Source organism: Phyllostomus hastatus, unplaced genomic scaffold (assembly GCF_019186645.2).
Source record: "Phyllostomus hastatus isolate PE091 unplaced genomic scaffold, TTU_PhHast_1.1 phas_contig_209, whole genome shotgun sequence".
Lineage (NCBI taxonomy): Eukaryota > Metazoa > Chordata > Mammalia > Chiroptera > Phyllostomidae > Phyllostomus > Phyllostomus hastatus.
The window spans coordinates 20,778,412-20,803,618 of record NW_025333735.1 but is presented as its reverse complement, the minus strand read 5'-3'; the positions used below and the strand labels follow the sequence as shown (position 1 = coordinate 20,803,618).

General features: G+C 37.5%; 1 protein-coding gene across 1 annotated transcript in view; it reads left to right on the top strand.

Annotated features, from left to right (window-relative positions):
* UBE2U (ubiquitin conjugating enzyme E2 U) overlaps positions 1 to 22,948 on the top strand; it is a 61,921-nt gene extending 38,973 nt beyond the window's left edge. Inside the window, 4 exon segments of the mRNA XM_045835575.1 lie at positions 4,724 to 4,809; positions 15,367 to 15,463; positions 22,796 to 22,832; positions 22,834 to 22,948. Of these exon segments, the coding sequence (XP_045691531.1) occupies positions 4,724 to 4,809; positions 15,367 to 15,463; positions 22,796 to 22,832; positions 22,834 to 22,948 (335 nt within the window).
* Positions 22,949 to 25,207: the final 2,259 nt, after the last annotated feature.

The window sequence follows — 25,207 nt, the reverse complement described above, 5'->3', positions numbered from 1 at the left end:
ACGTTAGTCATTTAACACTTTGTACTTCATTTTTTCATTTCTATTCATTGACAAGGATGTCCCGCTCTTATTTTAAGTTGCTCTACAATTAGTATGAAATGGTATGTGTGAAAATAAAACCTGCTAAAGAAAGTTGGTATTATTATATTCCTTTGGACATGGCAGTCCCAGCAATGGAAGAAAAAAATTTTAAGATCAATCTATACAGATGTTGAACAGGTGGAGGTGTGTCATCACAAAAACAGAGTAAAAGTAACACCCAGTAATCCTCAGAAGGGAAGGAAGGAAAACTATATTATGGAGGCAATAGAGGATGATTTTCTACCACAGAATGCAAAACTGCCACAAAGGCAAGATACAGTAATGATGGGATGGGGGAGTTCAGCCTCAAGAACTTCTAATAGTCCCATCTGGGTGGCTTAGCTGGTTGAAATGTCATCCCGGAAGCCAAAAGTTTGCAGTTTTGATTCCCAGTCAGGGCACATACCTGGATTGTGGGTTCGATCCATGGCTAGGACATCTACAAGAGGCAACCAATTGATGTTTCTTTCTCACATCAATGTTTCTCTCTCTCCCTGTAAAGCCAATGAGCATATCCTTGGATGAGGATTAAAAAAAGAAAAGAATTTATGACAGAATTTTACTGATCCTTTCTTTTTGCTCACTCACTTGTGCTCCCATGCTCACTCTCTTTTCCTGTCCTCATTCCTCCATTATTTCCCTCCAATCAACATTATTTATTTAGGATCTTCTGTCTCTAGACAATGGGCTATGTGTTGGAGACAATAAGATAAATACTATGGTAAGTTTTTTGAGCAGTTCACAGTCAGGTGGTCAGAGACAGATAAGTGAAAAAATATAGGGATAAAATAGGAAGTGTTAAAAGTTTGTACAAATACTGTTTTAAAAATTTCTCAGTAGTAGAGAAAGCAATGGAGAAAATAAGATAATTATATCAAGTTAATGGGAATAGTCAAGAAAGATGACCATGCCACTTGGGTTTTCATAATATATAAGAAAGAGACTGCCATACATATTCAAATAGAAAATATAGGAAAGGCAGTTTCAAGTAATTAAGGGAAGATATAAATTATCCTTGATTAAAAACCTCAAATTTTAACTTTGTCTAAGTAATATAGTCACAATGAGAAGACATTACTCAACCTTCCTGTTTGTTAATCTGTAAACTGGTTATTATAATGGTAATCACTGTATTCATACTTTATAAGTGCTCAGTGTTTAGTAAGATCTGCATTAATATTAGTTATTATAATCATCTAAAGAAAATAATGAGACCTCAGGAAGAACTCCTGGGAGATCAGATATCCCTCTACAGAAAAGAGGGGTATATATCCATATACCAATAAAAACAGTATTAATAAAACCTATAAGAATATGTATGTGTATGTGCTTGTATATGTTTGAAGCCAGAAAAGAAATTAAAGAATAGGAGATCTAGCCAAGAGGGAGGTATAGGTAGATACTCTTTGCTTCCTCACACAACCAAAAGAAGGAAACAACCAAGTTAAAAACAAAAAACCGGAACTACCAGAAAATCGAACTGTATGGAAGTTTAACAACCAAGGAGTTAAAGAAGAAACATTCATCCAGACTGGTAGGAGGGATGGAGATGGGCAGCCAGGGCAGAGAGGACAGGCAACAAGGCAGTGGCTGGCAGACTAGGCTGTGGCTGATTGACCAGGCCATCCCACCTTTGCATTCGGATAAACCAGAGGAACAACCAGGGAGAAAGACAGACCACACAACCTAGGGTTCCAGCCCAGGGAAAATAAAGCCTCAGAACCTCTGCCTGTAAACACATGGGGGTTGTGGCAACAGGAAAAACTGCTAGTCTCTTGAAAGCTGAGCAAGGGCCAAGTAAGCAGCATTGTTCCCTCTCTCACCCCTTCCCCACATACAGTGCCACAATGCAGTGAAGTGGCTTTCCCTGCCCTGGTGAATACCTAAGGCTTTGCCCCTTACTACATAATGGGTGTGCTGAAACAAACAAACAAAAAAATAGCCCAAATGAAAGAACAGATCAAAGCTCCAGAAAAAGAACTAAGTGATGAGGAAATAGTCAACCTATCAGATACAGAATTAAAAACACTGGTTATCAGGATGTTCACCGACATGGTTGAATATGGTCGCAAAGTAGAGGAAGAAGTTAAGGCCATGCAAAGTCAAAGAAGGGAAAATGTACATGGAACCAAAATGTAAGGGAACTGGGACTCAAGTCACTGGCTTGGAGCAGAAGGAAAATATAAACATTCAACCAGATCAGAATAAAAAAAACAAGAGTTCAAAAAAATGAGGAGAGACTTAGGAACCTCTGGGACAACTTTAGACATTCCAACATCCAAATCACAGGGGTGCCAGAAGGACAAGAGGAAGAGCAAAAAATGGAAAACTTATTTGAAAACATAATGAAGGAGAACTTCCCCAATTTGCCAAAGAAAATAGGCATGCAAGTCCAGAAAGCTCAGAGAGTCCCAAAGAAGTTGGACCTAAGGAGGAACACACCAAGGCACAACATAATTACATTAGCCAAGATTAAATACAAGGAGAGAATCTCAAAAGCAGCAAGAGGAAAGTAGAGAGTTACATACAAAAGAATTCCCATAAGACTATCAGCTGATTTCTCAAAAGAAACCTTGCAGGCAAGAAAGGACTGGAATGAAGTATTCAAAGACACAAAAGGCAAAGACCTATATCCAAGATTTTTCTATCCAGCAAAGCTACCATTTAGAATGGAAGAGTAGATAAAATGCTTCCCAGATAAGGTCAAGATAAAGGAGTTCATTATCACTAAGCCCTTACTATATGAAATGTTAAAGGGATTTATCTAAGAAAAAGAAAAATATCAAAACTATGAACAGTAATATGACAATAAAGTCACAATTATCAACAACCGAACCTAAAAAAAAAAAAAGAAAAACAAACTAAGCAAACAACTGGAACAGGAACAGAATCACAGAAATGGAGATCACATGGAGGGTTATCAGTGGTGGGGGGAGGGAAGAAATGGGAGAAAAAGTACAGGAAATAAGAAGCATAAATGGTAGTTACAAAATAGACAGGGGTAGGTTAAGAATAGTATAGGAAATGGAGAAGCCAAAGAACTTATAGTATGACCCAAGGACATGAACTACTGAGGGGGAGAATGCTAGAGGGAATGGGGTACCAGGTGTGGGGGGATAAAGGGAAGAAAAAAATGGGAAAATTGTAATAGCATAATCAATAAAATGTACTTAAAAAGAAATTAAAGAATAGGAGCAATGCAAATGAAAATCATGTAATGTTGATAGAAAAGAACTATTCAGTTTAAATATTTTTATCTATCAATGAGAAATTTCATCAAGCAAGAAGGGATTAATTAATATTATTAAGAAGGAAGTTCCAGATACTGGCAAGAGGGGTGGAGACATCTAGTTGGTTAAAAGTTCAAGACCATAATCCTAAGGACAATTAAAAGAAACAGATAGATGGATAGCAAATAAGGGATATATATGTATTTGATCTGTCTTAATCATATTTCATGTAATAACTACCAGTGCCTTAAGCAGAATAGATGTCAATAAATTTTATGTGAATAAAGGCGTAAGTTTTATAATTAACCACAGACATATGAGCCAGTGGTGCAATATGAATTTCAGAAAATACTAATACAGATCAGAGCTGAATTGATAGACGTGTGGCACACAGACCAAGGGAGGTAGTAACTCATTTCATCTTTGCTATTCAAGAGAAACCAAGATCCTGAGCCAGTTCTGTGTGCAAACTTTAATAGGAACACTTTTTTTAAAGATTTTATTTATTTTTAGAGAGGGGAAGAGAGGGAGAAACAGAGGGAGAGAAATATCAATGTGTGGTTGCCTCTCATGAGCCCCCTACTGGGGGCCCTGACCTGCAACCCAGGCATTTGCTCTGACTGGGAATCGAACCAGTGATCCTTTGGTTCACAGGCTGACACTCAATCCACTGAGCCACACCAGCCAGGACTAATAGGAATACTAACAGATGTCATTGTTAGGATGGTGAGGGTGGTTGGTTCTCTAGAGAATCATGTCTTAAGAAACAGTTGTAGGAAATGAGGTTGTCCTTAGAGCTATCTTCAAATTTAGAAGAACTCTCTTCCATGGGGGAAAAATGAACTTAGTATTGATCTAGAGGTCAGAACTAGGCCCAGTGGAAACTCAGAACTCAGGTTAAGGAATGACACGGTGACCTCACCATCTGTCAGTGGAACAGGCAGTCTCCCAACAACAAAGAGGAGAGTGTTGTTGTTGTTGGCAAAGGTATGATTTGCAGGCTGGGTGATCACCTGTTGCAGATTCTTTGGGACAGATCAAGATCTGTAACATCACTTCTAACTCTAAGATTTTATTTTGCTACTTGAGGTGCTGAATTAGAATTTTGTTAAACTATGGTGTCTGTAGTTTCTATATGAATCATGTTAACACCTTCTACATTGCTATAAATGATACATAAACAAATGTCATTGTAATAAAAAGTTTTGAAGTTACAATCTACTTATTTCAAACAATATCCAATAATACCAAGTTCAAATAAAAGAAATTTGGAAAGTGTCTGAGCATTATAATATGACTTGCAGTATATAGTGTACATCCTTGCCACATATCAACTTAATAAGTGGATTACTTTAACTTTGAACTATTATTAAAGAATATATACATAGATCTTTTCTATATTCTAATTTCAGTGCTTGAAGGTCCAAATTTCATTAGAAAGTATTATAAATGGAAGAAAGTGGAGTTAAAACATCATAAAGAATGGAACGTAAAGCAAGTAATTTTAAGTGTCTAGAATATATTATCCTATTAACTTGAAATATCTACTATTCCACTTTCTACTATCTAACTGAACCATCAGAAGAAACCCTTTGGAAGGAACTTATGCTTTTTCTAAACATAACAAAAATAAGGAGCATTATTTTTTCCTTTCATATGAATCCAGGTGGGAAACATCTTTGCTACCTATTAGCTGCCAAAAATGGATAAAGGACATGAGCCATGGTGCAGGAATCTCACAAAACCCTCCCCATCAATTCTCATCTCCATTCTCTTTATCTTTATCAACATGACTTAGAAACAGGAAAAAAACCCACAAACAACTCAACCTGCTCATATATCATCAAATAGTTGTTCATCCTTCACATAGTTCCAAATAGCTTTTTCTCTTCCACAGATTTCTTTCACTCAGGAACCAAATATACTACCTCTATGAGGAAATACATAGTAAAATACAAATATAAATTATCATGGCATCTTCAGAAATCATAGACTTGATTCTTAGGCCACATTAAGGAAGGGATCTCAAGCTCATCTTGGGCTCCTGCCTTCTAAAGGCAGTTTATCTGTTCCATGATGCCCAAGCAGAGATTTCACCTCAGCTCTGAGGTGCTGGCTGAGTTAAAGGAGTCATTTATTCTGGTGGGCTTATTTCCAAGTCTTCAGAGAGGTGTTACCACAAGGCTAGGGGACTTAAAGACCCCGTTTTTTGCATTTACCTTATTTACCTCTATTTTAAATCTCTTTGACTTGTTAGCTCTTTTCTAGATGGAAATACAGGGTTAGTAAACATAATGTAGTATATTTTGGATTTGTGTAGGAACCCAGGTTTTTAAAATATTCTTTCCTACTCTTTAACATCAAAGTTCAGAGTAGGTTTTTTGGTTGGATATTCTTTTTCCAGTTGACTTCTGCACCAACTTTCCTTTAGGCCAAAGTGGAGAAAATCTTTTGCATTAGATACTTTTCTGCTTTCAGAATAAATTATAGGCAGTAGAAAAGTTTTTATTAAGCAGAATTTGAAATACATGCATGATTTTTTTCCTTGAAGGCACGTTTCAAGTTTCATTTAGAGTTAGAGAAACTTACTTAGAACTCAAGGTTAATTTTGCTTTGACATGACTTCCGTTTTTATTTCCTTGAAAAGAACTGCTTCGTTTTATTTGTTTGATCATTGATTCATTATGTAATGCCAGCATCCCGCAGAACCCCCAAATTTAGAAAAAGCAGGACTACGTCATTTTCAACTTATCCATCCACTTCTACATATGGCTGAAGTAATTGTGAGCTATTTGAGTGCCAGAACATTTTTCCAAATACATTATCTCGAAGTTACAGGTCACATTGTCACGTGCGTGGCGACCCTGTCAGAATAAAACTCTCACACTTTATGCCATCTGGTGGTTGATGAGAAAACATGTAGCTCAGATATTTGCTGCTTTTAAATTTTGGAGTTGATTAGTAAGAAAATACTAAATAAAGTTTTTAAAAGATATTACATTTATCTATAATTTTATCTGTATAATTTTATGTAGCATAAACTTTTGAGTATGCAAAAATTTTAATTTTTAATTATGGTGGAATCATTTTCTTTTCTGATAATTAAAAGTCTCATATTCATCAAAATACATGAGCTATAATAAAGGTGTCGGTTCATAGAGACTTAAGTACAAAGAGTTTGGGAATCTCTGGAAGTGAGTAATTGCTCTATATGTGTATGCAATATCATACCATTATGTATCTTTCTGTTCTTATGTTTGGAAATGCTTTCCTGGCACTGAAGTGTTCTATTAAGAAACCAAACAACTGCAAATTGAGAATCTTTCATCTGTATGGTGTTTGGGAAAAAGAGAAACCTGTCTTGCCTTCTCACATACCTCCTCCAACAATTTTCCCATCCCTTTGTCAACCAAGACTCAATTCTTAAGCCACACTGAATTATCTTGTCCATTATTTGAGGACATAAAATCTTTTCACCACTCTGTTCTTCTTCCTGGGATATCTTGCCCGGCAGGGTCTCTGCTGGTGTTCTAGAGTCAGGATTCGGTCTGGGTAAAAGGCAGAATCGCTTAAAAAATGCAGGGAGTCCCATTAGAGCCAGACTGCTTGGACTGGGTCTTGGCTCTCCCAGTCACCCACTTTGTGACCTCGGGCAATTTATCTGAATTCTTTGTGCCTCAGTTTCCTTCTTTCTTATATGGCGGTAATTACGTACCTACCTCCCACGAAGGTTGTGAGGATTAAACAAATTAATCCATCTAAAATACTCCCAGTTGTGTCTGGAACATAGTGAGCACTTGTCAGGTTCTCTGTCCTTGGTGCTCTTCCCGCTGTGGCTCTGGTTCCAGTTCCCGATGGAAGCATCTTTCCTTGGAGGCAGCATGGGCAAAGAGCATGGGCTTTCCCAAGCGACAGGCCTTGGAGAAATTCTTACCCGCAGTGAGCTGGTTACACGTGGATAACATTACCTATCTTGCAAAGTTGTTTGCATTTGATCTCTTGAACAAGATCGCATATAAAATTATATAGTGTTGACATATGGACAGTCAATAAATATTAGTTCCTGAGGTTGGGGGGGGGGGTGGAGATAAAAGCCCATGCCCACCAACTTCTCAAATAAAAATAGCCTGTCAGAAACATGTAAAAATTGTAAAATTTTTTCAAGTTAGGAAAGAATACCTATCATGACCACATTTATTTAGTCCATTTGTGTGCTCATTCTCCCCCCTCCCTCCCCTATTTCACCCTTACCATCTCCTCTGCCTTGCAAAGTACTCCGCAAGGATGGCGTGAGGATCGAGCTCAGCGCCTCTGAGTGAAAGCGTCCCTGACGTCCTCTGCTTCCACAGCACTCTGTCCCTAGCTTTCTCAGGCCCTGTGCTGCAGGACTTCGTCTCCTCATGAGCAGTGCCCAGGGCAGGGTCATTCTTGTGGCTATGTATTCTCCAAACTCAGGACGGTGACCTGGCCAACTAGCAGGTGCTCAATTAGTGTTTGCAGAATGATGCACCCTTACCCTGTTTCCACACTTAATAGGACTAAATGTTAAGGCAGTCCATTTTCAGAAAAATAAAATTGAGGTGCTAACTTCTATCAAGACCCATTCTAATACAGAGATTATGGTTCTATTTTGAGAATTCTAAGGATGTAGTCATAGAACAGTGATTGAAAACTGGAAATATAAATGACTGTCATGAATATTTTATAAAAATTCTTAAGTTCCACACTTGATTGTAGTTAGTATTACTAGGAATCCATTGTCATTATAAGCAGCTCATAAATATGCATGAATTGATCATGTGGTTTGGTGTGTATTTCCAAAGCTTTTTTTGTTTCCTGTTGCCTTGCCTGTTTTTGGCTGTTCATGCAAATGCTTCACTCCAACCAAGAGATGGGCAGAATATGAATCTAGAATCTAATCAGTTGTTTGTATTTATTTTCTGTGGAGAAATAGTGGAAGATACAAAATCAAAAAGCAGAGCAAGCTGGGATTTTTAAAAAATTTTTCTTACTTATGCACATATAAAACTATTTTATGTCATACTTTATAGCTAAAGATTGCTTATGTGTCATAGGAAGATCTATACCAGTAGTCTAAGCTTTGTCAGCCAGAAAGTTATCTAAATAAATATTGTCAGTTCTGGAGAAGTTTTACATTCTGTTTAGCTTGAGAAAGTAGTGTTGCTCTTGTCTATCCATTGCAGGTACAGCAGGAACAGGAACTCACAGGGAAGTACATACTGTGTGCCGGGCACTCTCCCTTCATTTCCTAATGCAATACTGGCCATGCTGCAGAGCAGTTATACCTCTAAGTGTGCACATGAGTATCCAAGTGTAACTGCCGATCATATCCACCTTCAAAGTCACAACTCAGCCTGTGCTCCAGGTCAAAGCTCTTCCCTCATTACACAGCTTCAAGGTAAGGTTCTTAGCCTCCCTACCCAACTAAACTGTCACCCCTACGTCTTCTCTAAAGAAGTTCAGGAAAAGCAGAGACAGCTATTATATACAGTTTACTAATGAGGAAAACAAGAGGCACAAAGAGATTAACCAACTTGTCTGGAGTTATCGATTAGCACATACTGTATTTGAAAACTAAAATTAAATTATTTCTTATTTGCCTATTAATATATGCTAATTTACAAACTTAAAATTTCCAGGTAAGTGTTAAAATAATATTACCTACTCAATTATAAGCACAAATCAAGTCCACCTTCTATTTTTGTTTGTTTTGTTTGTTTTGGTTTTAGTCAGTTTCAATGTTTATTATTTAAACAATGTTACTTCTGTTCTCTCTATATGAAAAATTAACGTGTTATAACAAATACCAGCATAAAACTTTATGTTTATAAAACATACTCCAGACTTAGTTTTATTTTTTAAATTAAGGATTTAATGTATGTTATTTCTAAGTTCCTGCAGTATCTAATTCTGTATGTGCTTTAACTCACAAAAATATGTGATCTTCCATTAACATAACTATGTCTGATTTTTTCTAGTTATGTAGAAAACATTTATGCTGAATACATTAATTTAATGTACATTTATGCTGTTATTGAAGTTAAACATTGTTTTTATAGGTTTGCATAATTGTACATTTAATACATATATTTTTATTCCCCAAAGCTTAAGCCTTGAATGCCATCTTGTGGTTAAAAGGAGAATTGGCAATAGAATGAGCATTAAAAATGATCCCTTTAAAATATACATGGAGGCAAAGGGGAAAAACCTATTTAAAAAAATAATTTCTTCCCCCAAAATTCTTAGCCTCCATTTGGATGTGGAGAAAAGGAGTTCAGTACTTCAAGAAGCATTCAAATAGCTCAAGTCCTCTTTATTTTTAGCTTAAATGTAACACCTGATGATAGTCAACCACTCAGGTTTCTTTCATATATACATAACAGATTTTTGTGCACACCTACTATGTACTCTTATATTTGTCTGCAAAAGCATTCAGAAAATATGAAACTGCCTCCATTTGAAAAAGGAGAAGTACAGAAAAAGGGTTTTGTTTTGTTTTGTTTTAATTCCCTAAGGTTACACACGGAGTGACTGAGCTGAAATTAAAATCCAGGCCTGCCAGCTAATACAACCCATGCATTTTTCTATTGGATCAAGCATCAGCTCAGACCCTGAAAACCCAGGGATATTTTTGGATACAGGTAGAAGACATGATTCAAGAGACACTGTTGTGGGAGAAAAGAAAGTACCGCCCCTTGTGCGTGGGAATGACTCAAATAAGACTCTTCTGTTTCATGGAATTGCTCTTTAAGTCTCAGAAAATAGCTATCGTGTCTTTCTCCCACCTCCCCTCAACTATTCTCTTTTTCTGAATAAACACACTTAGGAAGGGTTCTTGGACTTGATTCCAACGTGTGTGTGGAGGCTTCCCATACCAACAAGTGATGATCAGATGCCAGCAAATATCTCAAACGCCACTTCCAAACCCAGGTTGTGACTTGCACTTCTGACTGACTGACTGACTGACTGACTGGCTATAATTTAAACATTCCCATTAACCCCTCCTCAAGTTTTCCTAGAACAGAACACAGAGCTTAAGAGAACATTACTACTCACTAGATTGTAGATTTATTACAAAGGATATTAAATTATATGAATCAATAGCCAAATGAAGACATGCATCAAGCAAGGTCCTGGAAGAAGAAGCTTCTGTCCTCATGGAGCTCGGGGCCCAGACTAGTGGCAGATGGAAGTATGGTAGTTCCCTAATGTGGAAGATCTCTGGAAAAAAAGAGAAAAAACAGAACTTATGAGCTGTCTTTATTTCCTTATTTGGGTTTTTATGGAGATTTCATTTTGTAGTCATGGTTGACTAAGTCATTGGCCATTAAAGATTGATTCAACCTCAAGCCCCTCTCCCCTCCTCAGAAATCAGGGGGTGAGACTGAAAGTTCCAATCCTCAAACCACATAGTTGGCTCTTACTGGTAACGAGCCCCCACCCTTGGGTGGGGTCCAACAGTCACCTCATTAACCTCATAACAAGAGACACCATTGTTGCTGTCATCACTTAGGTAATTCCAGGGAGGGGGTGCAAGCTCTGTGCCAGAAACAGGGACACAGACCAAATATATTATTTCTTATTACAAGTCATAATATCACACACACCCAGTTCTTTCAACTGCTTTTTAAAATGAATTCTGTATTTTTATTGTTCCCCTCTATGGATGTAATTTATTTCACCAACTTTGTTCTCAGAATGTAGTGCCAAAACTTGACCATAGATTTCTGGAGGTAGCAAAGAATCTGGCGGAGCCTCTTATGTCATAAACACCACAGCTCAAGGTTGCCCTCCTCTTCATCTCTCTTCAAAAACACATATTGGGCTTTTTTTTCTTTTTAAGAAAATTGCTCCTTTGATACAGCTCCCACATAGAACACTCTTTTGAAGGGTCTCTCTGTCTCTTCCTCTTGCTCTCCCCCATACTTCATACTTTTATCCTCAACAGCCCACCCCACCATCACCCCCCCTCCCCCACCTGCTGTGGACACAGAAATTCGATACCTGGATCAGCTTAGGCCTGGGTCTGAGCAAGGTGAGAGTGAAGAGGGCTCTGGTGCCCCAGAGGCATATTAGACTGTGTTGTACCTGAAAGGAGGAACCATGAGAAAGCCAAGAAGACCCCTTAGAACGTGTTACCAAAAATCAGATTACTAGATATAAGGACACAATAATTTTTATGACCCTTCTAATGAACATAGCAAGCTATTTCAAGATGTAACAGTGTACATTGCTACCAAAGTTACTGAGAATTTGAAATGAACAAGCATTAGGGTGTTTTACTTTTTAACTTAATAATTAGGGCATCTTTATAGGCATTTAATTTGCATTTCTTTAGTAATACAAAGTACTTTTGTTTTTAGTTGTAAAGACAAATGTTTGAATAAAAAAGGTAATATTAATCTTATAGTTTTTTTGAAAACAAAGATTTATCAGTAGGAGAGAAAAGGTATAAATCAAGTAATGTAGGAAGGATCACAGTTCCTGATATCAAACTATACTACAAGGCCACTATAATCAAAACAGTCTGGTACTAGCATAAGAACAGGCACATAGATCAATGGAACAGAACAGAGAGCCCAAAAATTAACCCATGTCTGTATGGTCAATTAATAATTGACAAAGAGGGCATGAACATATGATGAAGTAAAAATAGTCTTATCAACAAATGGTGCTGGGAGATCTGAAATGGTACATGCAAAAAAAATGAAACTACACCACCAACTTATGCCATACACTAGAATAAACTTGAAATGGATAAAAGACTTAAGCCATGACACCATAAAAGTCCTACAGGAAGACATAGGAAGTAAAACTTCAGATATCCCACACAGCAATATTTTTGCTGATACATCCTCTAGGGCAAGGGAAGTAAAGGAAAAAATAAACAAATGTTAGTACATCAAATTAAGAAGCTTCTGCACAGCTAAAGAAAACATCAGCAAAATAAAAAGGGAACTGATCATATGTGAAAATATATGTGCCAGTGATACCTCAGACAAGGGTTTGATCTCCAAAATATATAAAGAACTCATATGACACCGTATCAGGAAGACAAACAATCCAATTTAAAAATGGGCAAAGGACCCGAACAGACACTTCTCTAGGGAGGACATACAGAGGGCACATGCACATATGAAAGGATCCTCAGCATCACTAGCCATCAGAGATGCAAATTAAAACCACAATGAGATACCACTTTACACTGGTCAGATGGCCATCATTAATAAATCAACAACAAGTGCTGGTGAGGATGTGGAGAAAAGGGAACCCTAGTGGACCATTATTGGGAATGCAGACTGGCACAGCTGCTGTGGAAAACAATATGGAATTTCTCAGAAAACTGAAAATAGAACTGCCTTTTGACCCAGTGGTCCCACTGCTGGGATTATACCCTAAGAGTCCTGAAACACCCATTCAAAAGAACCTATGACCCCCAATGTTCACAGCAGCATTATGTATAATAGCCAAGTGCTGGAAACAGCCTTAGTGCCCATCAGTAAATGAGTAAATTAAAAAACTATGGTACATTTACACAATGGAATACTATGCATCAGAAAGAAAGAAGGAACCCCTACCCTTTGCAACAGCATGGATGGAACTGGAGAGCATTATACAAAGTGAAGGAGGCCAGGCGGTGAAAGACAAATACAATGTGATCTCACCTATAAGAGGAAGCTAATGAATAAAACAAACAAATAAGCAAAATAGAACCATGAAACAAGGAACAAACTGACAGAGACCAGAGGAAAAGGAGGAGGGGGACAAGGGAGGAAAGAAGGGGAAGGGCCTAGTTAAAGAACAAGTATAAATGACCCATGGACATGGACAACAGGGTGGGGATGGACTGTGGGGGAGGGGAGATAGCCATGCAAGTAGGAGAGAGTAATGGAGGAAATTGGGACGAATGTCATAGAACAACAATAAAAAGATATAAATCAAGTAATGTTATTTTCTAAAGTCATGTTTGTTCTGAGGAAAATAAGATTCTAGTGATTTTTTTTTCACACACAAGGCTCACAGAGGGCTGGAAATAGTTCATGCTCCTGCTAGGAAGAGTAGCAAGGCCTCTCAACTCAAGGCACATAAAGACTTCAGAAGGGTCACGCCTTGGTAGTGGGGTTGTGTTATCCCCCAAATTAAAGCTGTTCTAGACCCATAAGAAAGCTCAGACACAAGCCTTGAAGATATCAAACCGATTTGCAATATGTTAGCTGGATCTTGTTTAACAGAACAAAAACTGAAACAATGTACAAACATGTTTAAAGGAATATAACAAAATTCAGTATCTCCAAAAATAAAATTTACAATATCCCACATTCTATCCAAGTAACCAGTCATGCAAATAAGCAGAAAAATATAACCATACTGAAATAAAACTCTACCATATAAATAAGTCCATAAATGTTAGAAATAATGGAATTAGTACATATGAATCTTAAAGCATCACTATACATCTTATAATACAATATATATTCAAGAATATAAAGAAAACCATAAATATGATGAAGAGAAATAGAAGATATACAAAAGACCATTTAGAAAGAAAATAAGTAAAAAATGTTTTAAGTTTACACTGTATGGAAAGAACAGAAAATTAGCCACTGGAGAAGAAATGACCCATGAATTTGAAAATGTAGCAATATGAACTCTTGAAAATAAGTGTAGAGAGAAAAAAGACTGGAAAAAAAGCCTCAGTGAGCTGTGTGACAATATCAAGTGGTATAAGTTACACATAATTAGTGTCTCAAAGAAGTGACACAAAAAAAATGTGTGAAAAAATAATTATGGTTGAATATTTTCCAAAAAATGTTTGTTAAAAGCTATAAACTCAGACAGTAAGTTTGATGAATCCCAAGAAACAAAAATATAAAGAAACCATGCCAAAGCACATGATAATGTGCCATAATAAAATCACTGAATTCAGTGGTAAAGTGAAAAATCCTCAAAGCAGCAAAGGATAAAAAGAACACACGCATCACATACAACAGGACAAAGATAAGAAAACCAGCAACTTCATATCAGAAGTCTTGGAAGCCAAAAGATAATAACTGACAATTTTAAAGTGCTTGAAAGACAGAAATTGTTAATGTAGAATTTTATACCCAGTGAAAATCTCTCTAAAATGAAGGTAAGAAAAAGACTTTTTCAAGGCAATAAATTTAACCACATAGATGAAATAAACACACTTCTTGGAAGACAGCATCTACCAAGGCTCACTAAAACATAATGGATAACCTGAATAATCCTAGTCTAATCAAGAAATTGAATTGATAGCTAAAACACCTTGACACAAAGATAACTCTAAGCCCAGATGGCTTCACTGGAGAATTTTTGCAGACATTCAAGAAAACCATAATACCAACGTACACAAACTTTCAGAAAGGCAATGTTTATCAATATAATTAGCTAAGATGAGGCTATACTGGTTTAAGCTGGGCATTAAATTCAATGACTGGTGTCCTTATAAGAAAAGGAAGGGACATAGGTTCATATAGGGACAGAGGCCATATCTTGATAGAGGGAGAGATTGGAGTGATGCACTTGCAATGCTAGGGACGAAGGATTGCTGGAAGCCAGCAGAAGTTAGGACGAGGAGGGGAGGGTTCTCCCCAAGAGCCTGAAGAAGGAGAATGGCCCTGCCAACACGTAATTCCAGACTCCAGCCTTCAGAACTGTGAGAGGATCAATTTCTGATTTTAAGTCCCGAAGAATGTGGTCATCTCTCACGGAGGCCGCAGAAAACTAATATACCTTGCTATGCTAAATGATGTTTTTTAAATTACATTTACAGTATTAACCTTAAATCATATCTGTTTGCTTTTCTAACTGCTCTTCTGTTGAAAACACAAACCAGAACGATTTCAGTTTACCAATGTGTTAGTCAACACTCAGAACGGCACCATGTTCAAAACCCATTGCTCTGCTCGGTGGTTCCATTTGATTTGTTTGCTTTGTTTTTCCCAAAAGTAATGTGAACTTCCCAAAATTCACTTGGGAAATTATATAATTTTTTTCTTTTTCTTATTCTAAGTTTGCTTCTGCCATGGCCCAGTATGCTAGAGAATATAAAAGGTCTTATATAACATCCAATTATCAAATCAAAATCATTCATCCCTGCCCACGTCCAAGTCAATTGAGTTCAGCCTATTTTTTTTGCTTTGTTTTTAGAACTAACATATTAGTTCTGATAATAAATTTTTAAAAATTTTGTTAGTTGAATTAAGTTTAAATATAGGAGGCTTAATTTTGTGTTCTCCTTTTAAGGTTGATTTAACTCCTTCTGACCAAACAAATATTTTTTTTAAAGTAAATTACGTAAGAATTGAAGCTTTGAGAAAATTTGAATTACTTATACTTTCAAGCTCACTACACTATAATATACAATTTGAAAATCTAAGGCTGTTTCAAAATGTATAAAAGCATTCAAAACAAGCAAAACACTAAATAAACTGATCCCTAAAACTCATTGTAGACTCAAAGATGTGTGCAGTATGGTTGAAGAGAAAGGAATAATGTTAGTTGAGTTGTTTTTGATGCTGTTTTTGAAAATAACATTTCTCAAAGAAACTTTTCGGATAGTTTGAGGGCAGGTCTTGTTTAGGAAGAGACAGTTAGAAACTTATAATAGAAATCAGCTAGCCTAGAAGAGAAAGCAAGACATTGGGGGCAGAGAACTTGGATTTAGGTAACAGGCCTGCAGAATTATGGGAAAGTCACTTAACTTTGAACCTCAGTGTTTTCATTCTCAGCTAGTACTGGGTACACAGAAAATGTTTTATAAATATTTGCCTCACAAGATTCTTTTGACTAAATGACTGCTTACATATATAAAAATTCTTTGTGTACTGGAAAGCACTATAAGCACTATGGATTGTTTTTCTGGCACCTACCTGTTCTTTAAACACAATAGCATACAAATATGTATGCACAGACAATAACCTTCATTCAGTGATTCTGCAAGGTTCCTGCACCCCTCTCTCTAACACTCTTTTTCCTGGGCTCACATTCTGCTTCTCTTCCTCCTCCTCATTTTGGTATGTCGCTCAGATTTCCTTCTCTAAACCACCAGCCTCAGTTTCTCCATTCAGCTCTGCTTTCTTCCAGATTTCAGGCCACCTGCAAGGATTGGTAAGAAATGTTGCCTTTTTCAGCCTTACTCTCTGCTTCCTCCATGAATTCCCCACTCCTTTCTGCCATCATTATCCTTCAACAGCCCACCGTCTTCACCAATGGAAGAGACCATTTGGAGAAGTTGGTGAATACAGCAAATTATGCCCACCTTTTTCAGACTACTTCCTACAGCTCCAGTTTGCTTGTTTTACCAAGTCCAAAATCCTTTGTTTCCCATTTCATTCAAGATAATGTTTAGATTCTTGTACATGGCAAAGTCTTCAATGCCTTAATATCTATCCGCCTTCTCAATGATACCTCCTGCCGTTCTCCCATTCACACCAAAACACCACACTGACCTAAAGTCATGATTGTTTATTTTCTCCCTCATTTCAAAAAAACATTGACAAGTACACTATGTTTTCTCACACTCCCACTCTAAATAACTTCCTCTCCCTTCTTTCTTTTTTTTTCTAGTACCTACTCATCCTTTGAGATTCAGCTCAGACATTACCTCCTCCAGGAGACTTCCCCTGTGGGCTCTCTCATAGCATTTTTTTCATGCTCTATTGATTTTCTATTGCTATGTAACAAACTACCCCATGCTTGGTGGTTTAAAACAACACATATTTATTATTTCACAGTTTTGATGTGTGCAGAGGCCAGGCACAGTGTAGTGGGCTCCTCTGCTCGGGATCTCATAAGGTATCAGCGGGGCTACAATCTTATCTGGAGGCTCAAATAGGGGAGGATCTGCTTCCAAGCTCTCTAAGGTTGATGATGGAGTCCACTTCCTTCTGGCCTTAGAACTGAGACCCCAGCTTCTCGCTGGCTATATGCTGGAGACCTGCCTCAGCTCCTAGAGGATGCCTGTAGTTCATTGCCATGTGGGATTTCCCAACATAGCCCCCTGCTTCAGCCAGCCAGCAAGAAGAGTCTTTAGAGCAAATCTAATAGCAAGATGAAATATTACATAATGTAACATAATCATGGGAGTGAGATTCCTCACCTTTGATATATTTTATTGATTAGAAGAAAAATCACAGGTCCCACCCACCCACTCTTAAAAGGGAAGGGATTACATAAAGGTATGAACACTAGAATTTGAGGATCATGACAGGCCCCCTTAGCGTTTGTCCTTTGCACATGCTGTGTTATGTGAGTCTCTTTACTGCCAGTCCCTTCAATAGACAGTGACTTCCTGAGGGAAGGGGCTGCTTACCCCTCAATCTGCCACAGCACAGTGCTTGGCATATAATAGTTATTCAATGCTCATGAACACATGAATAAATAAATGATAGAATGAAGCAGGTTGTCATGCTTTTAACAGCTCTCATTTTTAGAAAAAGGGGAATAAGTGCATGATGAGCAAGAAATATTAAAGAAGATGAGCTGGAAGAGAGAATATTTAAAGGAATGTCCAGAAATTAATTTGCTCTTTGGTGCTTAGCCTGGTCTTCTTTGAAAATGAAGTGGACGATCCTTTGTGTTTAACCTTACTGCTAAGAGAAGAGACTGTACCTAAGAGGTCATGGTAAATTACAATATTGTTCAGAAATGTTTACTCCCTATCTGGATCCACCTCCATGGGCAGAATACACTCCCTTGACCTTTGAGGTTTGCCGCGTGACTTGTTTTGATCAATGGATTAGTAGGTGTGACATGCTCAGGGTTTAGGCAGGGTTTGTGCAGTTTGGCTTGCTCTTTCTCATTCCTGCCATCATCTGAAGAACGTGCCTGAACTAGCCCTCTGGTCACAGAGAAAGATAAGAGGCACGGAGCTCAGCTTTCCCAGCCCTGCCTTCCAGCCATGCCCAGCCCAAAGAAGCCAACCCCCAGCTCCACCTCAGATGTTCAACCCAAACAAATGCTCACTGTTGTATGTCACTGAGATTTTTGTGGTTGTATATTATGTAGCAACAGTGAACTTACACAGAATATCCAAGGGACGTTTGACTAAGAAAAATGAATGAACTCTGCGCTTCTCTTTGGCAGAGAGGGTTAGCATGTCAGAGTTTGCCAATGAAAAAATTCACCTGAGATTTAGGGGGTGGGGGAGAAGAAGAGATCATTATTCCTTTTTAAAATTTATTTTTCAATTACAGTTGACATTCATCATTAAGTTACTTTCTGATATACAACATAGTGATTAGATATTTATATAATATACTAAGTGATCTTCCCGATAAGTCTAGTACCCACCTGTCACCATGTAGTAGTAACACTGACTCTATTCCCTGTGCTGTACTTTACATCCCCGTGACTATTGTGTGACTACCAATTCGTACTTCTTAATTCTTTCACGCAGCCCTCCAATTCCCCTTCCATTTGGCAACCCTTAGTTTGTTCTCTACATCTATGAGTCAGTTTCTGTTTTGTTTTGTTCTCTGTATCTGTGAGTCTGCTTCTGTTATGTGTGTTCATTTATGTTGTTCTTTAGAGTCAACATGTAAGTGAAATCATATGATGTTTGTCTTTCTCTGTCTGACTTATTTTATTTAGCATAATACTCTCTAGGTCCATCCATGCTGTCGCAAATGGTAAGATTTTATTGTTTTTATGGCTGAGTGGTATTCCATTGTTTATATGTACTACCTCTTCTTTATCTACTCTTCTATTGATGAGCACTTGGGTTGCTTCTATATCTTGGTGATTGTAAATAATGCTGTAATGAATGTAGGGTGCATATATCTTATTAAATTAGTGTTTTAGATTTCTTTGGATATATACCCAGAAACAGAATTGCTGGATTGTAAGGTAGTTCTATGTTTAATATTTTGAGGAACTTCCAAGCTGTTTTCCACAGTGGCTGCACCAATTTGCATTACCAGCAACAGGCTCCAAGGGTTCCCTTGTCTTTGTATCTTCACCAACACTTGTTGTTTGTTGATTTATTGATGATAGCCATTTTGACAGGTGTGAAGTAATATTTCATTGTGGTTTTAATTTGCATTTCTCTGATGAGTACTGACATTAGCATCTTTTCATATGACTATCGGGCATCTGTATGTCCTGTTTAGAGACGTGTCTATTCAGGTCCTCTGCCCATTTTTTAATTAAATTGTTTTTTGGAGCATTGAGGTGTCTGAGTTTTTTATAAATTTTGAATATTAACCTCTTTCTTATTGGATGTGTCATTGGTGACTATGTTCTCCGATTTAGTAGATTGTCTTTGGTTTTGTCTATGGTTTCCTTTGTCAAAACTTTTTAGTTTGATGTAGTCTCCCAGGTTTTTCGTTCATTTGTTTCTCTCCCTTGCTTGATGAGATATATTAGAAAAATAATGGCAAGAGCAATGTCAGAAAATTTACTGCCTATGTTTTTTTTCTAGGATTTTTATGGTTTTGAGTCTGACATTTAAGACTTAACCCATTTTGAGTTTATTTTTGTATGTAATATAAGAAGATTGCCTAGTTTCATCCTTTTTATATATCTGTCCAATTTTTTCAATACCATTTATTAAATTAACTGTCTTTACCCCATTGTATATTCTTGCCTCCTTTGTATTATATTAATTGACCATATAGATGTGTGTTTATTTCTAGGTTTCTACTCCCTTCAATTGACCTCTGTGTCTGCTTTTATGGTAGTACCACACTGTTTTGGTTACTATAGCCTTGTAGTGTAGTTTGATATAAGGTAGTACGGCACCTTCAACTTTGTTCTTCTTTCTCAAGATTGCTGTTGCTCTTCAGGGAGATTATTATTCCTGAGAAGTTGTCTATATCAAACACGGCAGCTTCCTCAGACACAGCACTTTCATGTAACTCTTTGCAAACTCTCACTTTACAGATATGATGACTTCACAAGTATATCCATGAACTCATCATTTTTGTCCCACTTTGGGTGGCAGGACACATGCAGCTACTTGTACTTCCCCATGAACTTCTGGTTTTCCCACTCATGTCAGTGCATCAGGCTGAAGTAGGTAGTGATTATTTCCCCAGTTCTCCAGCTACAACCTTCAAGACCTTCTCTCTCCCAAGTCTTCTTCGACATGTATGAGCCCAGTTTCCTATATTAGACCCCTTATTTCTGTATTACTTATATTGTGGTTCCCTTTTCTCAACCGAATGCAGCTGATACAGAAGTGAATGGAAATAAACCATTTGACAATAAACAGATCCCACCCATCAGGACAAATTTTAATATCTTCACTTAGTAATTATTTTAAGATAAAAAATTATAGGAAGTGAAGTTTCTAGGATCCATCCCAAGAAACATGAACTATAAGGCACTTATAATTTGTGCTTCTATAACTTATTTTAACATAGAACATAATTATTTATTCCCACCAGTAAATCCAAGGTTTCTCAGAGGGACTTACAATACTTAAGTTTTTTCTGGGGGAAATAAGTTAAAAGTTGTATTTATTTTTTCTGTGTTATAAGGAATAATTTCTACATTTATTTTGCATTAAGCTCTGCTAATCTAACCAGGACTTCTTTTTATGTTTCCTGGGAGTTTTTTTTTTTTTTTAAACAGGGCAGGAACTAGAAGGGCAAATGGTTAAAATGATTGACAACCAACATTCACTTCACCCCAACAACTGGTGTTAGCTAATCCCATTTTCCTTGCCAGTGACTATTCAGGAGCAGGGTATGACACAATCCTGCCTGAAAGGAAACACTCTGGGGACCTCAGGGGTGTTTTTCTACTCTTAAAAATGAGACCGTGGAAGAAGATCCCCTTTTTTCCTCTGGATTTTGCCATGTCTGAAGCAAATAGTGCTAGAATGGCCATACTGCTCTTACTGTGACTCTGAAAATAAAGGTAACACCAAAGGTGGCCAAGCAGAGCAGTAAAGTGAACTTGCCCTAATGTCATTGTTGAGGCACTGTGTCACTCAGTCCTGCCCTGTCTGACTTCTCTCTCCTGCGAGATAAAACATTTCCCTGTTGTTTAAACCATTTTGAATTGGGCTCTGTATTTCTTAGAATCAAAAGCATGTGAATTCAGAAAAGCCCAAACATGGTTAGAAAAAGCTAGTTGGTTCCATCAGTGATATGTTCAAAGAAAATAAAGAAGAAGGGTTTTCTCAAGGGGAAAAATAAAATTTAGTTTTAAACTAATGAAACCTAGAGACTAACAGTAAAATGCAAAGATAAACACTTGATCATTGGAGACCTCAGGGCTCTCACAGGGTAATGGCAGCTGTCTAAACTCAAATCTCTCTTCAAACCTGTCCATAAACCAAAGAGACCAAGAGAAAACTTCACTCATAACCTTTATCTATAACACAACCAGAAGGCAATGAATATCACAAGTTCATTTGCTATGTAGCTGAAGGAATGAACATCCTGTAGGAGGCCAACAGACTCTGTCCTGGAACCCACACTGGGCAGTGGGTTAGGTGGCAACCGCGCAGAAGGGAGGCGAAGGCGAAGGGGTGGTAGAGGGGGCAGAGCATGCACAGCACCAACCAGGTGCATCCCCAGAAAGCAAGTTCCCCATGATGAGTGGAAATATTCAGAAACATTGATATTATATCTAAATTCTTCTTAAAAGTGTAAACAGTTCATTTTCCTGTTCACACGAGCTGTACAAAAAGGATGAAACTCCTTTGGCTGACATATGAGTGCTTCCTAATCTGGCCCCCACACAAATTGGCAGCTGCACTAAATCCTCCATGCACTGTGACACAGTGATGGTGGGTTCCATGGGCCTGGGATCAAACCTTACTGGCTGGATGTCCTTGAGCATGTTTCTGCAGGTCACTCATTCTCGATTTACTCATTTGTCAAATAAGGATAATACTGCCTGCCTGTCACAGGATTGTGTCTAGGTTAAAAAATATTATACATTTAGACTGCTTAGCACAGCACCTGGCACAGTGTAAATACTGAAGTCTCAACTCTGATGATCTCTGAACCTGTCAGGTCCTCATGCACCTTTGTGTCTTTGTATGTGCTATGTCCTCTGTGTAAAGTGCTCCTACCCTCTTCTCTGCCCTTCTCTGTTTAGCAAATTGCTCCTCCTCTTTCTGAGTCTACGTCTGTTTTCACTTAGACACAGTGACTCCACCTTGTGCTGCTGAAGCACCCCTGGACACACCTTTTTCCTGACACATCTACTGGCACTTAGCAGGGCCTCAGGAAATTAATGTTAAGTGAATAAACCAACAGAGAATACAAAGATTGACCAAAATGGAAAGAAAGACTGATAACAAATAAAGTTCACTGCAAAATGTAAAATTTAGAAAGTTTAAAAATGTTGCTTGCATTCACTCACTTGATCTTAGGCATTATGCTACAAATGTGGGGACACTTCTTTTTTTATTGTATTTCCTGCCATCTTTTAAGTTTCTGTGGGTTTTTTGGTATTTCTTATTGTAGTTCTATTTTTGCCAGATTCACAAACTGAAACAGAAGTTGTCACAAAGACTGATGAAACAGGAAGGATGGAAGAGTGATGATGATAATCTCAGTGATTCATGGGGAAAAAAAGTGGAAGATCTGGTCATCTGGACCAACACTCTTGATACAGATACTTTAGAAGATTAAGCCTAAAGCTCCAGGATTTAAAAAATAGTCTCAACCACAGTTCAGCTTCATATAGCAACTTTGAAAGGGTCTCTGAACTTGGATTATATTTGTTTTTTTCAAATTAGCCTCATCTTCTCATTGCAAGCACAAATTAGAAATATAAGTAAAAATCAATGAGCATGTTGCTTTGAATTTTTTTAGCTCTGCTTTGTTCTTTGAAACTAAGTTAGACAAATCAGGGGTGTTCATTGTGGTATTCCAAACAACAGTATTTACCCACAGTTGGTAGGCAACTGGATACAAGTTTCTGCAGGCAGGACATGGGTCAGGAGGAGAAGCTGGGATAGGAGAACACTCAGGAGCTCCAGTGTCTCTGGACATTAGCCCAAATAGAGGGATCTATACATTTATCTATGTCCATCTTCTTAAGCGTCTTCTTTCCTCCATAGTTGTGGGATGAAATGTTACTTGTCCACCAATGTTCCTTTTCTGTTTCTACCAGAATGCATGCTTTGTTTTCTCCTCGACCAGCCATCTCCTCATCTTCTCATACTTGTATTTCTTCCCCTTCTTTTTGCTGTGTTGCCTCAACCTACAAATATGCTTGGGTCACTCCTATTACAAAATATGTCTCCACTTATTCCCTGTGTTTCTACTTCCCTCAACACTATATCATTCATATTTTCTCAGATTCATTAATAGTAGTCTACTATTTGCTCTCTTTATTTCTTTAGTTCACTTTACATTTGCACCTACTACCAATAAAATCTGTCTTCTGTTATACTACTCGATTAAAATTCACTAGGGCCACAGAAAACTTCTATATTGCTAAAATCCAACAGATACCTTATTTTTTTATTGGGACTATGTTATTAGGGAACTGATATTGTGTAATTAAAATGTGCTAAATAAAATTTATGCAGGTAAGAACCATGCAGAAGACTGCTTCTTCTACATTATCTTTTGTTAGTTTTTACATATATCAGTTGAAAATATGTCCTCATGATAGAAAGCAATCTTGTAAGTTATAACTGAATTGGATTAAACATGGAAGATTAATAAGGGTAATATATCAAAAAGAAGCCTACCTTATCATCACATTTTAAAAAGCTAATAAATGCCTAAGTCACAAAGATCGGTACAACTAATATACAATCCCATGGCACTAGAGGAAAAAGTCCAGTGGTTTCTGGTGTTTTCTGGCACTTATTCCAACTTTTTTTAAAAATTTAATCTTTTTTATATTTTTTCCATTACCTTTTAGTCCCCTTACAACCCCCTACTTACTCCCCAGCAGTTACCACACCGTTGTCCATGTTTTTCTTTTTTGTTCAATCCCTCCACCTACTGAAGTCGCCCCCGCCACTAGCTGTCATCTGCTCTCCATCTAGGAGTCTGTCTCTGTTTTGCTTGTTAGTTTGGTTTGCTCATTAGATTTCACATGTGAGTGAAATCATATGGTAGTTGTCTATCTCTGACTGGCTTATTTCACTTAGCATAATGTTCTCCAGGTCCATCCATACTGTCTTAGGGGGTAAATTTTTTCCTTTTTTATTGCCGAGTAGTATTCCATTGTGTAAATATTCCATAGTTGTTTTATGCACTCATCTACTGATGGACACTTGAGCTGCTTCCATATCTTGGTGTGTGTTGGGGGGGGGGGTGCTTATGTTCTTTCTAATTAGTGTTTGGGGTTTCTTTGGATCTATTCCCAGAAGTGGGATTGCTGGGTCAACAGGCAGATTCATTTTTAATTTTTTGAGGTATCTCCATACTGCTTTCCACAGCAGCTCCACCAGTCTGCATTCTCACCAACACTGCAAAAGGGTTTCCCTTTCTACACATCCTCGCCAGCACTTGTTGCTTGTTGATTTATTGATGATAGCCATTCTGACAGGTGTGAGATGGTATCTGATTATCATTTAATTTGCATTTCTCTGATGATTAGTGACGTGAGCATCTTTTTATATGTCCATTGGTCATCCGTATATTGTCTTTGGAGAAGTGTCTATTCAGGTCTTTTGCCCATTTTTTAACTGAGTTGGAGTTTTTTTGGTGTTGAGTTTTATAAGTACTTTATACACTTTGGCTATTAGCCCCTTATCAGATGTATTGGTGAATATATTCTCCCATTCTGTGGGTTGTCTTTTTATTTTGTTGATGATTTCCTTTGCTGTACAAAGACTTTTTAGTTTGTTATACTCCCATTTTTTTCTTTTGTTACCCTTGCATGGAGAGATATATCCAATAAAAAAATTGCTATGAGCAATGTCAGAG